This window comes from Hippoglossus stenolepis, chromosome 5, assembly GCF_022539355.2.
Source record: "Hippoglossus stenolepis isolate QCI-W04-F060 chromosome 5, HSTE1.2, whole genome shotgun sequence".
NCBI classification, from domain to species: Eukaryota; Metazoa; Chordata; class Actinopteri; order Pleuronectiformes; family Pleuronectidae; genus Hippoglossus; species Hippoglossus stenolepis.
The window spans coordinates 22,467,641-22,488,625 of NC_061487.1; the positions used below are offsets into that span (position 1 = coordinate 22,467,641).

The 20,985-nt window shown below is 41.3% G+C and overlaps 2 protein-coding genes across 4 annotated transcripts; both read right to left on the bottom strand.

Annotated features, from left to right (window-relative positions):
• Positions 1–5: 5 nt before the first annotated feature.
• On the bottom strand, positions 6–6,615 carry LOC118110278 (thromboxane-A synthase-like). 2 transcript variants are annotated; one of them, XM_035158010.2, is made up of 13 exons: positions 6,500–6,615; positions 5,797–5,890; positions 5,422–5,474; positions 5,195–5,291; positions 4,961–5,077; positions 4,565–4,653; positions 4,333–4,475; positions 4,072–4,202; positions 2,209–2,541; positions 2,020–2,108; positions 1,744–1,881; positions 1,132–1,294; positions 6–592 (listed from the first exon to the last, which is right to left on the bottom strand). In XM_035158010.2, exons 1-13 carry the CDS (start codon positions 6,598–6,600, stop codon positions 479–481), a joined length of 1,662 nt encoding a protein of 553 aa, XP_035013901.2. In that variant the 5' UTR covers positions 6,601–6,615; the 3' UTR covers positions 6–478. The 2 variants fall into 2 exon arrangements, with proteins under 2 accessions (XP_035013901.2, XP_047196000.1); XM_047340044.1 differs by lacking the exons at positions 5,797–5,890; positions 6,500–6,615 and adding an exon at positions 5,595–5,733 and having other exon boundaries at positions 9–592.
• Positions 6,616–7,891: 1,276 nt separating this feature from the next.
• On the bottom strand, positions 7,892–15,642 carry tbxas1 (thromboxane A synthase 1 (platelet)). Of its 2 annotated transcripts, XM_035157562.2 has the most exons (14): positions 15,556–15,642; positions 14,881–15,018; positions 14,174–14,267; positions 13,805–13,857; positions 13,585–13,681; positions 13,351–13,467; positions 12,960–13,048; positions 12,721–12,869; positions 12,454–12,584; positions 11,925–12,257; positions 11,735–11,823; positions 11,459–11,596; positions 10,022–10,184; positions 7,892–9,484 (listed from the first exon to the last, which is right to left on the bottom strand). In XM_035157562.2, the coding sequence occupies exons 2-14, from the start codon at positions 14,979–14,981 to the stop codon at positions 9,371–9,373; spliced, it is 1,668 nt and encodes a 555-aa protein (XP_035013453.1). In that variant the 5' UTR covers positions 14,982–15,018; positions 15,556–15,642; the 3' UTR covers positions 7,892–9,370. The 2 variants fall into 2 exon arrangements, with proteins under 2 accessions (XP_035013453.1, XP_035013454.1); XM_035157563.2 differs by lacking the exons at positions 14,881–15,018; positions 15,556–15,642 and adding an exon at positions 13,969–14,035 and having other exon boundaries at positions 14,174–14,189.
• Between the last annotated feature and the right edge of the window lie 5,343 nt (positions 15,643–20,985).

Here is a 20,985-nt window from a genome sequence, read left to right on the forward strand (position 1 = left end):
TGAAACCTTTATTTTCCCAGTGCAGCCAATAAAATGAAATCTCCTCATTATCTTAGAATATTTAATTACACACAAGTGGAGTTTAACCCATTTTACATGTAACTAGCAGTTCTGTCTTTATTCACCTTTTATCTCTTTAGTCACTGAACTACACACATGGTGAATCGTCATCATCAGAAAACTTATTGCATTTATTCAAGACTAAAATGGATTAATGACTTCTATACAAATTCATGAACTCAGACTCACTCCCAACAGATTGGTTAAAATTCAACACAGCAGCTGTTGAGACTAAAAAAATGAATCACATCACAAAGAGGAAATTGTTTTTTTTAAAAAAAGAAAATCATAATGCCACAGTGCAAACTTATGGAGTATTGGGGCTAAGTTCAAAAGTAATGCAGAAAAGTATTACAACATGGACCTATTGGATGATTTGGAACTTTTTCCACCAGCCAAGAAGATGAACAGTGAGTTTCTAATCCTCTCGTGTTGAATTCAATCGATCTCCTCCCGAGTTTCTTCTCGTGATTTTCACAAATATGCCATTTTTGGGTCCTAAAGTGCTTAATGACTTCAACTCGAGAGGAACCTACACAGAGGAAAGAAGAAAATACCACATGTAAGACTTTTTCCATAGAGATTCATGTTGTACTGTGGATGTAGGGTAAATTACACTAATCATACATTTCTAATAAAAACACCATTAATAACTAATAACAGTATTTTACAGCTGCACAATTCATGTGCTAGGCGTGGCAACAGCTGTTTGTGTGCACCCTGTCTGTGTAGACAGTGGTTTGTCTTGTTGGGCTGGATTTATTTGACAGCTATGACGTCTTTGCTACTGTAGATGCACTTTGACTGTACAAACAAAATATGCTTTGACATTCTCCTTTTTATGATACTGATCATACATATCAGTGTTTGTATGATGATGGGATGTTGACAGATGCAAATGCAGACACAATCTATAGCATTAAACATGTATTAGCATCTCTGCAGGTTTGTTTCTATTTCCACCTCAGCAGATACCTCAAATAAATTGCAGATGACTCCTTTGTGAGTTTTAATCCTTTCTAAACCTAACAATCATGTTGACTAGATTGTTGTCTGAAGTGTCCGACCCACCTTGGTCTCAGTGCAGGCCACGATGTTGAATTTGTGAAACAGATGAACTAAAGCCATTTTGATCTCCAGCTGAGCGAGCCTCATGCCCACGCAGTTACGTGGACCGGCCCCGAACGGTAGGTACACAAACGGATGTCGACTGGCCTTGGCCTCTGGGGTGAATCTGTAGAGCAACAAAAACGTACATTTTTGAGTAATGGGTTACAAATGTTAATAGAGGGTTTATGTCAGATCTTTTTAATACCACATTGAATGCAATTTAATACTGGAATAATAATAATGTTAAATAGTCTCAACAGTTTGAGATTTAAATAATATGGTAAACCAGCTGGGACAATATCGTCTACATTTATTTATAATTATATCATATTCTTTTAGTATTTAAAGTAGCATTTGAAGATAATTCCTATGAATATAATGAATTGCTAAACTCAGATAGATGTGGATATACAATTTATTTTGCAAGCCATGAGATCAGTAACAGTTTTCATGTTAATCCACAAGTATCTGATCGTAGAGACACGTCGGGAGGATCCATTTCCCTGAATGTTTGCTGTAACCGAGCTCTAAATAGGTTAATAGTTGTGCTTAACTACTCCAGCTGCCTCCTACCTCTCAGGGATGAACCTCTCGGGCTCTGGCCAATGCTCTGGGTCGTAATGGAGGAATCCTGCTGGGATCTCCAGCGATGCTCCTTTAGGGAGAAACTGGCCATTCACCACACAGTCCTGGTCGATGTCTCGTGCAATCCTTTGTGGGACAAAATGCAGCAGAAAATAATCACTCTGCAGTATTTACAGACCTCAAATACTTTTTTCTTCTTTATATTTGATTACTGTATGGTCTTAGTCCATGTAATCATATATACATACATAAATCTTCCTTTACCTGAATCCAGGAGGGTAGAGGCGCAGTGCTTCACATACAACCATGTCCAAATACTTCAGCTCCTGAACATTAGTGTAATCTGGTGACTCCTACAACAACAGGTAGCACAAGATAAAACCCAGCACTGTCTTCTGTCATAACTAAATGAAGCAAGGAAGATCAGATTAAACAATGGGTGAATACACTCACATGTCTTGTGAAGAACTCATCCACCTCTTCCTGTACTTTGTGTTGACATTCAGGGTTGATGGCCAGCAGGTAGCAGGTGAAGCCCAGGGTGTTGCTGCTGGTTTCGTAGCCTGCCAGGAGGAAGACAAAAGCCTGACCCACGATCTCATCCTCAGTGATCATCTTTTTCTGAGGAGCCCTGCTGTGGGCCTCCTGATCCGAGGCCGATGGCTGCGCTTGCTGGTTCCTGGGATTGAGCTCATCAGTATGGTTCAGTGTGTCGAAGTGCTCCAAAGACACAGACTCTTTGCTGGTTCGAGCATCCAACATCAGCTGGAGGAAGTCTCGACGCCGCTACAAGAAAATTAAAGGATCAACAGTGTTGGGACCTGGTATTTGTGAACTACAGTTCGGCCTACATGTGTCGTCAGAAGCCTAGAGCACATGTTCTTTGTTCTGGAGACAAACCAGAGCCTCCAGAACTCAGTCTCCCAGGGCGCGTCAACGTCACACAGAGGTGTGAAAATTGACCGGGGACACAAGTTTCAACCACTATTGGTCACTCTGGGCCCCATGACCCATGAGGTCACCAGGCCAATATAAGCCCAGTTCTCCCCCCCCCTTCTTCCTCTTTCTACGCAACCATACGAGAGGAGCCCACCTCTCTGTCTGCTCAACTTCAATGGAGGAGAGGTGCAGCTCAACTCACCAGGGAAACCTCCTCCAAATCCAAGCTCTACCAACCTTCAAGCAGGCCTGACTGGAGTAGACTGCGAAAACCTTCCAAAAGGCAGCGACACGAGCGCCTGCCTATGGACCTCAGCATAAGAGCTGCCTCGCACAGCAGAACCACAAAAACAGGAGCCACAACCAGCAAGACGACGTCACTGGACTTCGAACAGCACATCAACTTTTTTCCCCTTTTCATGGAAGGGTAACACAACTGGGCTTAATAATTATACTTGGCTAAGCAAAGACTGTTTATTCGATTCCGTGTGATGTTTATAAGTTTGATTTGTGTTGCTGTGATAGTTTGGTTACAAGTTATTTGAAAGTTAATGTTAGTTGTGTTATGCTCTTCACTCTACGCTCTTTCTCTAACCTGGCACCTACCCACACACACACGCATATCTCAGCACCCATCTCTCTGACCCCCGCTACGTGTCGTAAACATACTAGGGTGCATGGTTTATTGCCCTCATAGGGGCCAGCCGCCATTTTGAAAACACACTCACTCACATAGACACACAGACACACACACGCATACTCACATACACATATATATGTATAGTAAGTACGTCTTTAGTAATTTGTGTTTTTATACAATATTATCTTCATAATAAATGTTTTTCTTTCACAAATGTTGTTTTAATGAATGTTGCATAAGTGTGAATTTTGCCAACCTCTACACTGTCAATAACTCTATATCCTTCAACTTAGCGAACTATCTATATGGTAACTTTGGTTATAGTTATTAATTTAATTGTTAATCAGAGTTCCAAATTTGTAGTTAGTACTTTTATGAGACAATTGGCTATCTTTTCCCTTCCTTTGAAGGGTAGTGCCCCGAGGTTACTTTAATCAAATAAAGTTATTATTTAATATTAATATTTTTAATATTAATATTCAATATTTTATTTTGATAACCAAATTTATTGAATGCCGAAAGGCACACCATTTAATGGTTTCACGTTTACTGCATTATTGCACAACAACAGATTAATGTAAAAAACTATATATCAGAAAAAAATAACTTGAAGGAGATGCAGATGATAGAATAAATTCAAACAAATCATCAAAGAAAGAAAGGAAAACGTGGGAATGCTCTTGAGGTCAGTTCACTCAAGTTGCATTTTTAGATAAACAAATGTCCAAAAGATTCACCTGTTCAGGAGGCTGCTCCTCCCTCTGCTTGATGATCTTCTGGACACAGTTGACAAAGAACCCATTCATCTTGGCAAGTCGTTTGTTGGGGAGGAATCGCACCAGAGGAGCCGCGAGGAAAGGAAACACAACTGGACACACAAACCAGATTTATTTGTTTGACCCAACCTGAGATTCGGAAACTTCCACATGACTCAATGTACAAAACATACATAATATAATACATAAATAATAATAACAACAACAATAGACTGGACTCACTGAAAATTAGCATGATGGGCCTGAAGAAAGAGAAGAAAATCTGAGCGTGACGGACAAATGGGTCATCTGGGTTTTTCTGAGAGTCCACCTGGGTTCCAAACGCCACACTGGCGATAACATCCATGGTGAAGCAGCCAAAACATCTGCGAAACAGACACACGTATAAAAACATGAGGCAGGGCAGAAAGAGACACCTTCCTTTGTTTATTGTTTTATTATTTCATTTCTCTACCTGTGGATGTCAAAGGCCTCTCCGGACTCAGCGTAAACATTCAGGTTGTTCATCAGAACGTCGGTGGCTGTGTTGATGAGTGGAGCCATCTAAAAGAAAAAGGACAATCTTACAGTGAGTGGAATCTGTCTTGTCAATATCAATCAAGTCCAGTATTGATCCATAAAGACCACAGAATATTTGAAAAAGTTTAAGGCGGCTCTAGAAACACAGCTCACACAGTCACACTACACAAACACAACTGAAATATTTTGTACCAAACCTTGAAAGTTACAAGTTTAACTCCTCCGCCTTTTCTCTGTGTCCTCCAACTCCACACTTCCACTTCCACTTCTTTGAAACACATACCAGCTCATTCTAACTAGTGCCCAAATAATCCAGGTCTGCTTATCTCACCTCTTTCATCTTCGCAGCGCTGAAGGACGGGGTCAGGATGCTCCGCACTCTCTTCCAGCGCTCGTTCCTCAACATGAGCAGGCAGTCAGACGTGGGCTTGGTGGCAAAGCGAATAGTCTGTACAGAAGAACAGGTTGAGTACAGGTACAAACAACTGTTGTCATTACCCCATCACTAGTTAACACATAATATACAGTATATTTTTTGCTTTAGTTAAGTTAGTTGTGTCCTCACCATTCTGTTTGGGAAACTGCTGAAGTCTCTGACCATCACTTGTCTGAGCATGTCAGGGTCTGCGACCACCACCACCGGTCTGCGTCCCAAGTAGTACCTGATATACACCAAGGAGAGTCTCATTCAAATCAAATCATCTTAATGCTGCTGATTTATTTCAGGGTTACATTTCATAATGTGGAAAATTGAAATATGTGAAGTGTTCAGAGAGTAATTATTTTATTTACCCACAAACTCTGCCATGTGTCCTTATGAGATCAGCGACTGGGGCTAAAAAACCCTGAACAGAAGAATGAGGAACAATGTTAACTAATGTAATTTACAGAAAAATCAACAGTGCGACAACTAATCAGGCTCACAACTCTTTCACATGCTTAAAAGGGACGGCACTAAAACTCACCTGTTAACCTTGACTTAAACAGAGGGGAAATAAACAAATGAAGGGAGGCATCACTGTCTCTCTCTCGCTGTGGGAGGTGGTTGATGGGTCAGACATTGATTTGGAGGGGGGGGGCCCTCATAATCCACACAAACTCTGACACAGGTTAAAGATAAAAGAAAAAGTGAAGGGACACCAGGGGTAATTCAATGCAACGTCTTACCTGGCGAAACATCAATATGTTGCCAAAGAAAGGTAATGGCTTCGGATGTTTGATGCCACATCGAGAAAGGACTGAATACGGGTAAAACGAATACCTAGAAGACAGAGCACAGAGCTGTGTTGATGAACGATGAATGAATAGAATAAAAGCAAAATAAATATTTTGCTTGCTTCTTGATTAGAGTTATTTGGGACCTGTGAAGAGATAGTTCACAGAATTTTTTTAAGTCCCTCATTAACTACTCACCACTATGCCAATTTGAGTGGTGGGTGAAGTGTTTGAGTCCACAAAACAGTTTTGGAGTTTCAGGGGTAAACAGGGTGTAAATGACACCGTTTCAAGTCAAATTTGAATGTCAGGGCGTACAGACACTTGGATGACACCACATGAGCAGTATGGACGCATTTAATGTTCCTACCTGATGGTTTTTTTTACGTTTTGAGAAGTGGTCACCATTTACTTCAATTGTATTGGATTTGGCTGCAACACTGTTTACCCTTGAAACTCCAAAAGTGTTTTGTGGACTCAAACACTTCACTCACAACCTCCCTCGGCACAGTGCTGAGTAGATAATGAGTGAATTTTCATTTTTACGATGATGATGTTCAACTACAAAACTCAGCTGATGAGTGTGTGCATCAGTTGACTGGGACAGAGAAGTAGAGTTTCATTAAAAAAATCAGATGCTGAAGTATTTACTCACCAGTACACAAGACCTAGAAAGACGAGGAAGAGGCTGAGTGTCAGAGACAATCCCCCGGCCTCAGGGCGGAACACTTTCAGAAAGTCAGCTGCAGCCTCCATGATGGAAAACAAACAACTTCCAGCACCAGATCAAAGCCTGAAGAGAAAGAAGAGAAGACAGTGTTGTTACCTTGTGAATGACCTCTATATGACCAGTCTGTTAGAATCACGTGACTGCTCCTGTCTGTGTTGACTAAGACCTGAGGGCGACTTGTTTTGTCGTGTTCTTTTGTCCCAAGATATGAGAAGAGCGGGTCTCGGTTTGGTTCAACAAGTATTTATTCAGAAGCAATGAAAAGGTACAGCATAGCTATGTGCACATAGCTATGAGCACTCAATACACAGCCTCTGCTTTCTAGTAGCACGGGGTAGTCAAGAGTCGCCCTGAACGGACGACGGGTGCAATACTTATAATAGTAGGTAGAACTTCATTGGTCAATAACGAGGGGGAGTCACCGTGGCTTAGCCCTGGCTCTCCCTTGCTGGTGCACAGGCATGGTCCCAGCCTCTTGGCACTGGAATCCGCCAATGATGAGGAGCCGCTCCCAGGTTCGTCCCTCCTTTGATAGTAGCTGGGCAAATCTTCACATTTCTGACAGTGTTTGGTTTTGTGTTTTAAAAACAAGCTTTGACCCGGCTGAAGCTTTGTGAGTCTTCAGTAGTTTTGCAGATACAGTGTTGCTGTTCATTGGAGTGAGGAACCTTGTGTTCCTGCTTTATCGGCTGTATGTTCTGTGTGCGTAAGCATGCGTATTCATCAGACAAGACAACGCCTTTCCTATCTGCCCTTCAGAACCTGGGGCAGCTGCTTGATTTCTTTCTAAGGCATAGGTCACCGTGTCTTAATGAGCACAGTGCATTCATGTATGTGTGATGTTGAATAAAGCTAAAGGAATACTGTAATATATATAAAGGTTAGGTATGAGAACAAGTTTAAGTACAGTGTATTGTATGCCACGGATTACAGTCCTAACAATAGAAATAACACATTATTCACAAGGGTAAAGTACTGCACTCATTCTTGACTGTTAAACACTATACAGATGTCAGTCATATGCAAGAAAGCTAATTTCTCACTAAAACGCAAATGCGAGAAATGGAGGGAAACCTGTGAATCAGCAGTACTTGTTCCATGGCACTGATGCTTCCCTGATTCAGGCCATCTCTGAGCAAAACTTTGACTGGAGGATGTGTGGTGTGCATGGTGTGGCCTACGGCAAAGGTAGAGTACGACGACCTCAGCAGCCGTTCCAGTAATCGAACAAGAATGGCATTCAGTAGAGCGTTAGGTTTGATATATAAATCTATACACTCACATTTTTAATATTTACCTCTGAAATGAAGAGAAGCATTTGTCATTATTTTAAACCTTTATTTTCCCAGTGCAGCCAATAAAATGAAAACTCATTATCTTAGAATATTTAATTACACACAAGTGGAATTTAACCCATTTTAAATGTAACTAGCAGTTCTGTCTTTATTCACCTTTTATCTCTTTAGTCACTGAACTACACACATGGTGAATCGTCATCATCAGAAAACTTACTGCATTTATTCAAGACTAAAATGGATTAATGACTCCAATAAAAATTATTGAACTCACTCACTCCCAACACATTGGTTAAAATTCAACAGAGCAGCTGTTGAGACTAAAAAATGAATCACATCAAATAACAGGAAATTGATTTTCAAAAAAATCATAATGCCACAGTGCAGACTTATGGAGTATTGGGGTTATATTAAAGATTGAGAATGCTGAGATTTCAAGAATGAGATCATAATATTACAACAATTAAGTTGTAATTTTATGAGAAAAAAGTCAAAATCCTAACCCTAAATTAAGTTTGTTTCTTCTTTTGTTGAAATAACCAGCAACCAACAGAATGGGCAAGAGGTCTATGTGGTTCTTTAGAACCAATATTTTTGTTATTTGTGAAATCTACTTAAAGAACAACTAAACAAGATGCTCCACATTCCTGATTTTAACACAGGCGACAGGCTGATCTTTTCATATTCCCCCTTTAAAATCACACACAGCCTCGAAATACAACTTTATTCTCTTAACATTATGACCTTATTCTCGAAATCTCCGATTTTCTTCCCTTTAAGTGACCCGGATACTCCGTCGTACAAACCTGTCACCACCTGCTAATGGTGAAATGAAAACTACTCTTCAGTAGCAACAACTCTTGACAAAATTTGTTTGAATTCAATAATTGCAGTAACTTATATTTGGTGGTATGGCTCCTGAGCAGCAGCTAAAAGACCCCGGCATAGAACAGGCATCAATGACAACACATGACATTGTGAGGTCAGATTCAGTATGAAAAGGAGGTGGTGGCGGGGGAGGTTTGTAAAGTGGCTTATATTGGAGGTAGAATAGGCAACTAAAGCAGCTTAAAAAGAGCACACAACTTCTCATGAATGGAATCACCAAAATAAACTGACAGTGCAGTTACAGCCTGTTCAAAATAAAAGACTCAGAAATACTCAGTAATGCTGGTTGCTCTTTCACTAGAGCACAATTCTTTTCCTTTTTTCACTCCTATGTCTTTGTTCACACGTCCTCCAGCTCCCTCTGTCATCCGTGGGGAGTTCACAGTTTCATGCACGTTTAATTTATCACGACAGCAAAGCAATGCTCATCTTGGGCCCACTCTCTGGCTCCCGCCTCAGTGAAAAGGCACGAGATGAGCACAATGATTGAGGTATACATGGTACTTAAATTTACTATATAAAGTTCAAAAGTAATGCAGAAAAGTATTACAACATGGACCTATTGGATGATTTGGAACTTTTTCCACCAGCCAAGAAAATGAACAGTGAGTTTCTAATCCTCTCGTGTTGAATTCAATCGATCTCCTCCCGAGTTTCTTCTCGTGATTTTCACAAATATGCCATTTTTGGGTCCTAAAGTGCTTAATGACTTCAACTCGAGAGGAACCTACACAGAGGAAAGAAGAAAATACCACATGTAAGACTTTTTCCAGAGATTCATGTTGTACTGTGGATGTAGGGTAAATTACACTAATCATACATTTCTAATAAAAACACCATTAATAACTAATAACAGTATTTTACAGCTGCACAATTCATGTGCTAGGCGTGGCAACAGCTGTTTGTGTGCACCCTGTCTGTGTAGACAGTGGTTTGTCTTGTTGGGCTGGATTTATTTGACAGCTATGACGTCTTTGCTACTGTAGATGCACTTTGACTGTACAAACAAAATATGCTTTGACATTCTCCTTTTTATGATACTGATCATACATATCAGTGTTTGTATGATGATGGGATGTTGACAGATGCAAATGCAGACACAATCTATAGCATTAAACATGTATTAGCATCTCTGCAGGTTTGTTTCTATTTCCACCTCAGCAGATACCTCAAATAAATTGCAGATGACTCCTTTGTGAGTTTTAATCCTTTCTAAAACTAACAATCATGTTGACTAGATTGTTGTCTGAAGTGTCCGACCCACCTTGGTCTCAGTGCAGGCCACGATGTTGAATTTGTGAAACAGATGAACTAAAGCCATTTTGATCTCCAGCTGAGCGAGCCTCATGCCCACGCAGTTACGGGGACCGGCCCCGAACGGTAGGTACACAAACGGATGTCGACTGGCCTTGGCCTCTGGGGTGAATCTGTAGAGCAACAAAAACGTACATTTTTGACTAATGGGTTACAAATGTTAATAGAGGGTTTATGTCAGATCTTTTAAATTCCACATTGAATGCAATTTAATACTGGAATAATAATAATGTTAAAGGGGACATCGTATGCCCATTTTACCACAAGTTGATATGGTTCCTTGGGGTCTTAATGAAATGTCTGTAACATACTTTGGTCAAAATACCACAAGGATCATTTAAAACAGCACCCTTTTTACCCTGTATAAAACAGCCCTCCACAGAGTGACCTGTTTTGAGTGCCTGTTCCTTTAAATGCTTAGGAGCCAGCCCCCTTCCCCTCTCCCCCATGATTTTAAACGATATAAATTACATATTTTATATGATATAAATTATCAAATATGCATCCCATACTTTGTATTCCCTTCTGTTGTCCTGGAGTTTTAATTTCCCCAATCACATAATTAAATGTCCCCCTCTGCCCATCCACTACAAGCACACAAGCAGATAGACAGAGAGAGAAAGAGAAGGGTGGGGGGCTATGAAGACCATCATTTACCCCGAACCCCGACATTCAACGGGTACAACAACAAGCCGGAAAGCAGAATCGCGGGCTGACCAGCGCGGAGAAATGCGCGTCCCGTGTGAACAGCCAGGCGGCTGCGCGCTTGAGAACGGCGCTGCGCGGCGCTTCCGCGTCTGGTGTAAACCCGGCGTAACGAGTGTGGGGGGGCGGGGGGGATGAGGTGGGGGGTGGGCCAAGGCCATGTAGGGAGACTTCCAGTGTATTGTGACGACACAATACACAGGAAGCTCATTCCAGTCACTCAAGCATGACGTTTCTGACTTAGAGGAACCATAACAAAACGCGCAAGTGTTTTTTTCCCCAGAGTTTTTGGGTTGGTAGACATGCCAGATGCCATTAACGTGTAGAAGCACTAACAAAGTGGAATTTTCATGATATGTCCCCTTTAAATAGTCTCAACAGTTTGAGATTGAAATAATATGGTAAACCAGTTAACCACGATATTGTCTACATTTATTTATGATATCATATTTTTTAGTATTTAAAGCAGCATTTGAAGATAATTCCTATGAATTGCTAAACTCAGATAGATGTGGATATACAATTTATTTTGCAAGCCATGAGATCAGTAACAGTTATCATGTTAATCCACCAGTATCTGATCATAGAGACACGTCGGGAGGATCCATTTCCCTGAATGTTTGCTGTTACTCAGCTGAAAATAGGTTAATAGTTGTGCTTAACTACTCCAGCTGCCTCCTACCTCTCAGGGATGAACCTCTCGGGCTCTGGCCAATGCTCTGGGTCGTAATGGAGGAATCCTGCTGGGATCTCCAGCGATGCTCCTTTAGGGAGAAACTGGCCATTCACCACACAGTCCTGGTCGATGTCTCGTGCAAACCTTTGTGGGACAAAATGCAGAGGAAAATAATCACTCTGCAGTATTTACAGACCTCAAATACTTTGTTCTTCTTTATATTTGATTACTGTATGGTCTTAGTCCATATAATCATATATACATACATAAATCTTCCTTTACCTGAATCCAGGAGGGTAGAGGCGCAGTGCTTCACATACAACCATGTCCAAATACTTCAGCTCCTGAACATTAGTGTAATCTGGTGACTCCTACAACAACAGGTAGCACAAGATAAAACCCAGCACTGTCTTCTGTCATAACTAAATGAAGAAAGAGAAGATCAGATTAAACAATGGGTGAATACACTCACATGTCTTGTGAAGAACTCATCCACCTCTTCCTGTACTTTGTGTTGACATTCAGGGTTGATGGCCAGCAGGTAGCAGGTGAAGCCCAGGGTGTTGCTGCTGGTTTCGTAGCCTGCCAGGAGGAAGACAAAAGCCTGACCCACGATCTCATCCTCAGTGATCATCTTTTTCTGAGGAGCCCTGCTGTGGGCCTCCTGATCCGAGGCCGATGGCTGCGCTTGCTGGTTCCTGGGATTGAGCTCATCAGTATGGTTCAGTGTGTCGAAGTGCTCCAAAGACACAGACTCTTTGTTGGTTCGAGCATCCAACATCAGCTGGAGGAAGTCTCGACGCCGCTACAAGAAAATTGAAGGATCGGTAGATTAATGTAAAAGACTTTATATCAGATAAAATAACTTGAAGGAGATGCAGATGATAGATAGAATAAATTCAAACAAATCATCAAAGATAAAAAAGGAAATCGTGGGAATGCTCTTGAGGTCAGTTCACTCAAGTTGCATTTTTAGATAAACAAATGTCCAAAAGATTCACCTGTTCAGGAGGCTGCTCCTCCCTCTGCTTGATGATCTTCTGGATACAGTTGACAAAGAACCCATTCATCTTGGCAAGTCGTTTGTTGGGGAGGAATCGCACCAGAGGAGCCGCGAGGAAAGGAAACACAACTGGACACACAGACCACATTTATTGGTTTGACCCAACCTGAGATGCCTGAGATTCGGACACTTCCACATGATTCAATGTACAAAACATACATAATATAATAAATAAATAATAATAACATCAATACATTGGACTCACTGAAAAATAGTGTGATGGGCCTGAAGAAAGAGAAGGAGAAGAACATCTGAGCGTGACGGACAAATGGGTCATCTGGGTTTTTCTGAGAGTCCACCTGGGTTCCAAACGCCACACTGGCGATAACATCCATGGTGAAGCAGCCAAAACATCTGCGAAACAGACACACGTATAAAAACATGAGGCAGGGCAGAAAGAGACACCTTCCTTTGTTTATTAGTGTTATTATTTCATTTCTCTACCTGTGGATGTCAAAGGCCTCTCCGGACTCAGCGTAAACATTCAGGTTGTTCATCAGAACGTCGGTGGCTGTGTTGATGAGTGGAGCCATCTAAAAGAAAAAGGACAATCTTACAGTGAGTGGAATCTGTCTTGTCAATATCAATCAAGTCCAGTATTGATCCATAAAGACCACAGAAAAATTAGAAAAGGTTTAAGGCGGCTCTAGAAACACAGCTCACACAGTCACACTACACAAACACAACTGAAATATTTTGTACCAAACCTTGAAAGTTACAAGTTTAACTCCTCCGCCTTTTATCTGTGTCCTCCAACTCCACACTTCCACTTCTTTGAAACACATACCAGCTCATTCTAACTAGTGCCCAAATAATCCAGGTCTGCTTATCTCACCTCTTTCATCTTCGCAGCGCTGAAGGACGGGGTCAGGATGCTCCGCACTCTCTTCCAGCGCTCGTTCCTCAACATGAGCAGGCAGTCAGACATGGGCTTGGTGGCAAAGCGAATAGTCTGTACAGAAGAACAGGTTGAGTACAGGTACAAACAACTGTTGTCATTACCCCATCACTAGTTAACACATAATATACAGTATATTTTTTGCTTTAGTTAAGTTAGTTGTGTCCTCACCATTCTGTTTGGGAAACTGCTGAAGTCTCTGACCATCACTTGTCTGAGCATGTCAGGGTCTGCGACCACCACCACCGGTCTGCGTCCCAAGTAGTACCTGATATACACCAAGGAGAGTCTCATTCAAATCAAATCATCTTAATGCTGCTGATTTATTTCAGGGTTACATTTCATAATGTGGAAAATTGTTCAGTGCTCAGACAATAATTATTTTATTTACCCACAAACTCTGCCATGTGTCCTTATGAGATCAGCGACTGGGCCGAAAAAACCCTGAACAGAAGAATGAGGAACAATGTTAAAGAACAGAAAAATCAACAGTGCGACAACTAATCAGGCTCACAACTCTTTCACATGCTTAAAAGGGACGGCACTAAAACTCACCTGTTAACCTTGACTTAAACAGAGGGGAATTAAACAAATGAAGGGAGGCATTACTGTCTCTCTCTCGCTGTGGGAGGTGGTTGTTGGGTCAGACATTGATTTGGAGGGGGGGGGGGGGCCTCATAATCCACACAAACTCTGACACAGGTTAAAGATAAAAGAAAAAGTGAAGGGACACCAGGGGTAATTCAACGCAACGTCTTACCTGGCGAAACATCAATATGTTGCCAAAGAAAGGTAATGGCTTCGGATGTTTGATGCCACATCGAGAAAGGACTGAATACGGGTAAAACGAATACCTAGAAGACAGAGCACAGAGCTGTGTTGATGAACGATGAATGAATAGAATAAAAGCAAAATAAATATTCTGCTTGATTAGAGTTATTTGGGACCTGTGAAGAGATAGTTCACGGAAACATTTTAATTCACTTATTATCTACTCACCACTATGCCAATGGAGGTGGTGGGTGAAGTGTTTGAGTCCACAAAACAGTTTTGGAGTTTCAGGGGTAAACAGGGTGTAAATGACACCGTTTCAAGTCAAATTTGAATGTCAGGGCGTACAGACACTTGGATGACACCACATGAGCAGTTTGGACGCATTTAATGTTCCTTCCTGATGGTTTTTTTTACGTTTTGAGAAGTGGTCACCATTTACTTCAATTGTATTGGATTTGGCTGCAACACTGTTTACCCTTGAAACTCCAAAAGTGTTTCGTGGACTCAAACACTTCACTCACAACCTCCCTCGGCACAGTGCTGAGTAGATAATGAGTGAATTTTAATTTTTTAACGATGAACTATCCCTTTAAATATAAAAACTCAACTGATGAGTGTGCGCATCAGTTGACTGGGACAGAGAAGTAGAGTTTCATTAAAAAAAAAAAATCAGATGCTGAAGTATTTACTCACCAGTACAGAAGACCTAGAAAGACGAGGAAGAGGCTGAGTGTCAGAGACAATCGCCCGGCTGCAGGGTGGAGCACTTTCAGAAAGTCAGCTGCAGCCTCCATGATGGAAAACAAACAACTTCCAGCACCAGATCAAAGCCTGAAGAGAAAGAAGAGAAGACAGTGTTGTTACCTTGTGAATGACCTCTATATGACCAGTCTGTTTGAATCACGTGACTGCTCCTGTCTGTGTTGACTAAGACCTGAGGGCGACTTGTCTCCATTACACATTTGTTTAGTCAATGATTTGTGTGAAGCTCTGATGCGTGTTCGACCTTTGCCCTGCATTTGTAAGCAGAGGAGTTCGTGTCCTGTCTGTTTTCTTCACGTAAACACAACGCAGTTTCATGTAAGACACGTTTTAACACTTATCTGCTACGGGTAAAGTTCCTCCTGTCAAAGGGCTAAGCACCTAGCATGTTTTTATTTAAGAGGAAAAACACGACTTCATGACAAGCTAGCCTGGCAGGTAGCTAACAACAACGAAGCATGTTAGCTACTGTGCGTCATTAACGTTTTCATTAACGATGTCAGCGCCGTCCTCTAATACAGAGAAACGTTATTTACTGTTACGGTAAAAAACAAATAAAAAAAAACGCGTGTGAACACCATAGACTGTATATAGGTGAACACTCACCTCATCGCGCGCTGCGTGTGTTATAATTGTTGTTGTGCTGTCTTTCTCTTTTTTGTTCATTGTCTCCTGACTCAACAGAGACCTGAGCTGCTCACTGCCCCCTAGCGCACCGGAGGATACAACAGCCGACAACGACCCTCCGACCCAGTTTGTGAGTTAAATTAACCAAACAATTTAAAATAAAACTCAGATGAGTTTATAATATTGGTTGGTTCAATAAACAGAACAAGAAAAATCTACATCTTTGACCTGAAGAGCCAGAGAAGCTCCTGTCCAGGCAGAAAACTATGTAAGTTTACATTTCCTTTAAAAAGTTCACAAAATCAGTACAAAGGTAAAAAACTATATATATAGTGTACATATCTGTGTAATAACCCAATAAAACCCAATGTCAGGGTGATGAGTTGGATGTTATGGTCCATTGCATGACGGATGTTTTTTGTCTTGTTAACCTCAATGCTTTGGAATCATTCTATAGCCTGTGTTTTTGGTCTCTGGAAGAATCTTTATTTGTTTAGGGATGCTGTCCCTATATTGTAGTTGGGGGGGAAAAGGTGAAGTCGCATCTCTGAAAATACAACATTATTTTATGGGGATATGTGGGATCGTTGAACATCGGCAGAGTCTTAATAAAAACCTTCCCTCTTACTTGTGGCAAGGGCTATATTTCAGTTTATGGGTCATTCATGCTGTGGAAAAACGATTAGAGGAAAACTGGTTGTGGTGTTTTCAGAAATAAAATCAAAACATATTCCAGTTGCAGTTCCTCAAATTGCCTGTAGAGAGCACTTAGACACCGTGTTATCTATGTACTGATGCTGCCTCAGTCCACAAACAGGAAACAGCAACAGTGACACAGCCTCAGAAATAGTGTGTGCAGGGTGCTTCATACCTTTAAGTGAAGGAAAAGTCCACATATGAACACATAAATGAAAAATATAGCAGATGTTCTATTTTTCTTAATCTTCCATAGTGTTTAAAATCAAAACCTCTTGCTGGAACCCATCACCATCTACTTTAGACGACACTGATTTCAACCCTGGGCAGTAATAACAGGTGGCTCAGCTTGTACCTGTCTGCAGAAGTAATACTTTGCACGTTAAAACAACTTCAACTTTCTATTTTACTAATACTGTGCATTCAAATCATATTTTTCAGTTGGCAGTACTGTAAACACTTCTGTGGTATTTTGTGATATTGGTGACTTTAATCCTTCTCATTTCCTGCATCCATGGCTCCCGGCAGACTGCCGCTGAGAAAATGGTAAACTCCTCCATTAGTCTTCACAGTATAAAGCCATGCAATATTCACTGAGGAAGAGCGACGTGTATTTCAACCATCTTCAGCAGAGCTCTTTTGGCATCATGAAAGAAAAACAAATCAGTTTGATGCAAAATGAAGTCAGCGGAAAAAAATGTTTTTCATGCAGCAACATATTGCTGATGTGCAGAGAGGCTATTCTCAGGAGTCCGACTTCCAGGAGAAGTGACAGATCATTAGGGCGAGTGGGCCATTTGAATTCAGACGGCACGGTGTCCTAATTATGCAGACTCAATGACAGTCGCTTATCCAAGTCCTCCGAGGTGTTAAACAAAGCTGACGCCGCAAATTTACAGTGTTTATGAAAATGTGTGCGTGTGACGTTGGTCTAATCAGTCAGCGTGTCACAGAATACAGGATGTGCAGAGTTGTGCTGACCAGGTGTTTAAGTGACAAATGAATAAACACTGAGATTCACAGAATGACAGAGTTCACACCTCCAGGAAGAACCAGCAGCCCCCTTGTGAAGCCACATTTAAATTCAATATAGATCCAGACCTTTAGTTTGGATCTTCACTAAATTTCACACACTCGTGAATATCAGTTCCCTCAATATACCTGGTTGTTTTCATGTAGATCCATGAATTATTCTCGGAGAAATCAATGAAAATGTTGAAGAATCTCAAAAGGTTTATCTGGATCTGCACCAACATTTTTCAATTGTTTTTGTTTACTCTGGCTTACAAACAAACAAACAAACAAGCAAACAAAGGGAGGGGGGTGAAAACATAACTTCCTTGGTCTGTTGAGCCCAACAGTGAGACAAGCAAAGGCACATTTTAGCTAAATGATAATGATGGAGGCTTTTGAAAGGGACGATTGAGAGAAAGTCAAAGGTGCTCGACGAAGATAAGTAAAGTGATTAAACACGACATCTGGATCATCTGGATTCAGTCGCTCTTTCCCAGTCCATCCTCCCAGAGCAGAGATGCACAATGTTTCTGGTCTGATGAACGTGCAGCATCCTTAGCGCGGCGTGCAGCCAGGCAGGAGTAACAAAGGCAGCTGGAGCGGCACTAAGCTATTAATGTACAGACTAACTGGGGAGGAAATAAGAAGTTGGTTGGATATCGTCTGGTCTGAGAACAGCCACGGGGCAACGAGAGGCTGAAATGAAAGATGATGAAGACGAGCCCTCTACCCCCCCCTCATGCCAGTCCACCACCACTCCGACTGCCTGAAGCCACTGGGTGACAAAGTTTGGTTTACAGCATGTGGTCTGAATGCAATAATGCAGAGATGAAATAAGTGGTGCATATAGTGAACGAGCAAAGTGCAATTTAACCTTTTGTTTTTCAGCCATGTGCCAGGTTTGCATTTCTTTTCAAGACATTTTGAAAACACCTGAACCTTGAGACTTTCAGACTGTTTCTCAATCTTTTCACACTCCTTATTCAAACATCTAAAGCTATCGAGTATAAATGTGGTTTTCAATGTGGTTGAAAAATTAATAGAACAAAAAAACCCGAACAAAATTAAAATTGAATTTATTTTTTCAAAGTTGCTTCTGCTATCATCATTTTATCAATCATAAGAGAAAATATAATCCTAGCATCTTAGTATATTTTTACAAAATGTGTCCACGCTCATATAAAACAGGGTGAGATCTCTTAATTATAACTCATGAGAAAGGAACTGGCTGCTTCCGGTGGCTGTTTCTTGGCTGCTGGCGTATTCAAGACCACCATGAGAGTAAATCTGAAAACTCCTGAAAATTCTTAACGCTGAAAAGAAATTCTTGAACGCTTGAATTCATTCTTGAGAGATAAAAACATCTTCAACCTTCGACTGTGCTGCGCATTCCTGCAGCAGCCCCGCTCTCACATTTCTTGTTGGAACTAAATTTAAAGAGTGAATGTGCGCCGCCCCCCCCCACACACACACACACACACACACACACACACACACACACACAAAGAGAGGAGGGGTGTAGGACACAAGAGAAATGGAGCTCTCAGCTTTGGCAGGTTATTGAGTGAGGGCAGACCTTGGCATAGTTACAGCAAGAATGTGTCATGTCTGATGTTAAGTGAGTCCAGGTAAAATGTTTGCTGTGAGATGGGGACTTACTGGGTGCTAGATAAATAATGTCCCACAGTTTGAATTACCATTGAAACAATGCATGCAGAATTCTGTATTGTCGTCCAGTCCCTTATCAGTGGTCTGCCTCCACCAGCCGAGGTGTCTTTATTTCTATTTTATTTTTCCAATCCACTCATTAAAAGGCCCCATTTGATGGAGACAAAAACAACCAATTACTGTGCCAGATAATGTCGGCTGTGGTGGCCCCCCCGCTCATGCCTGATTTGTCTTTGTCTTCGTGCCTCCATGTTGCTTTGTCCTGCCTCCCGTCCCAGTCGGTGCCTGCTTGGCTTCGTGGCCCCGGCTGCTCCCACTGTATTCTTATCTCGCCTTATTTACATCATGTCCCATCCTGTTGAATGGGACCTGCAGAGAGACGAGGAGAGACTTAGACGTTGGACACACAGTGTGCAGCGTCTCGGCTGTATATGTGCAGAGTAAAGCAGGATCACACATCTTCTTATAGATTCCTCTTGTCACATCCGTGGTGGGATCATCATACAAATGAAAAATTATTTTTGTTTCACTGTCATCAACTATTTTTTTCCTGGCATATTGGATGTTTCAGCAAAAAATAAGCTCAAAGTCCACACTTTACTTTGACAGTAGTGGAATATTTAGCAGCTACAGACCCAGATATGGTCCTCAGTGGTTGGTATAGGGACCAGAAACAGAGATGAAAGGGGAAATATTGGATTTTGTCAGGTCACGTTTCATAGACAAAAGGTTTTCTCTAAAACAATGGTACAACCTCCTGACACTGATATTCAAACGTGAAACAAATGACTGATATCTTGATGTGATTTATCTTGTTAAAAATGTATCTTGTTAAAAATGAAATCCATAAAGTGCATCTGATCAAATAGAGACTCTCTCCAAGATATTTATTAATCCTCTTATCCTTTCCTACATGTTTTATTGCAAACATGTTGGCAGCCATACGAACTGCTGAGTCCTCATACCCACTAAAAGCTCTATAAGTCAAAAAGACAATGCAGTTCCATCGCAGAGAGAAGAGGAGAAATATAGTTTAGCTTTGAGGATTTCAGATTAGTTTAAAATCTGTGCTGTGGCTTTTTATGAAACGTCCTAATGTTTTGGCTCCTCCTCGACCACAGATCCTCCAGAATATCGTCTCTATACCGGAATGTATCAACGCTTCATTTGAGCGATCAGCTTTCTCTCGAACAGCAACAAATCACCAACAGGGAGCCGCCTGTCTGGTGGCGTGAGGACCTGCAGCTCGGTCAGCACTTTTCAAAACCAAGGTAAAGTCTGCAGAAAGCTGCACAGCTCTGCAGCCACTATGCTATTCAGTCGTGTGGCCTTCATGACCTGATTTTATTTGAAAGCTACACGTTTGTGATGTGCTTCTGTGTATATGTTTTTATATTTCTGCCCTTCACTGTTTGTTATTGCGTTGCTTCTTTGTTCTGACCAGCCGAGGGATCACAAATAAACCTGAAGCTAAGATCTCATCTCAAGCTGTGCACCGTTTTAAATAACTGAATAAATAAACACACATCTGCTGGTTGTGTAATTGGTAAATGGTTGCTCACAAGTCAACTTAAGATGTGTGAATATGTTAGTAAGTTACCAAAGAAATCTTTTGTGACAAAATGAACGAGGATTCAGAGCTCGTGCAGTGTTGCTGCAGATGGTAAAACCACATTTATTGTCAGATACTAAAAGAAAACGGTTCAATTCAAGGAAGAGAGTCACAATTAGAAGAGCAAAGCAAGGACAGACCGAACACTTCAGTGAACCTCTATGTTTTACCGACGGTAATTATTCGAATGGGCAGATTGTTAATTAATTTAAGCAATTGCTAATGGTGTGTGTGTGGGGGGGAGGGGGGGGGGAGCTGGTCAATGTGAGTCTGTTGTTCAGGTTCACTTGCTTCCCAGCCTTAAGCCATCGACACAATGCAAAGCAATTAAGATAATGATTTAAATGACACAAAGTTACCTGTCTGGAATAAAAAGAACAAATAACACTACATCCCCGGCGCTGCCACAGGAAAACAAA

What these genes read in the sequence shown, in the direction of transcription:
- LOC118110278 (XM_035158010.2), bottom strand. Translation starts at nt 6,600, where the DNA reads ATGGAGGCTGCAGCTGACTTTCTGAAAGTGTTCCGCCCTGAGGCCGGG. An exon ending in TTTCTAGGTCTTGTGTACTG is followed by an intron (nt 5,891 to 6,499) that starts GTGAGTAAATAC and finishes TCTGTCTTCTAG; the next exon opens with GTATTCGTTTTACCCGTATT. An exon ending in GAGGCCTTTGACATCCACAG is followed by an intron (nt 4,476 to 4,564) that starts GTAGAGAAATGA and finishes TCTGTTTCGCAG; the next exon opens with ATGTTTTGGCTGCTTCACCA.
- tbxas1 (XM_035157562.2), bottom strand. Translation starts at nt 14,981, where the DNA reads ATGGAGGCTGCAGCTGACTTTCTGAAAGTGCTCCACCCTGCAGCCGGG. An exon ending in ACACATGGCAGAGTTTGTGG is followed by an intron (nt 13,682 to 13,804) that starts GTAAATAAAATA and finishes GGTGTATATCAG; the next exon opens with GTACTACTTGGGACGCAGAC. An exon ending in GCAGTTTCCCAAACAGAATG is followed by an intron (nt 13,468 to 13,584) that starts GTGAGGACACAA and finishes TCTTCTGTACAG; the next exon opens with ACTATTCGCTTTGCCACCAA.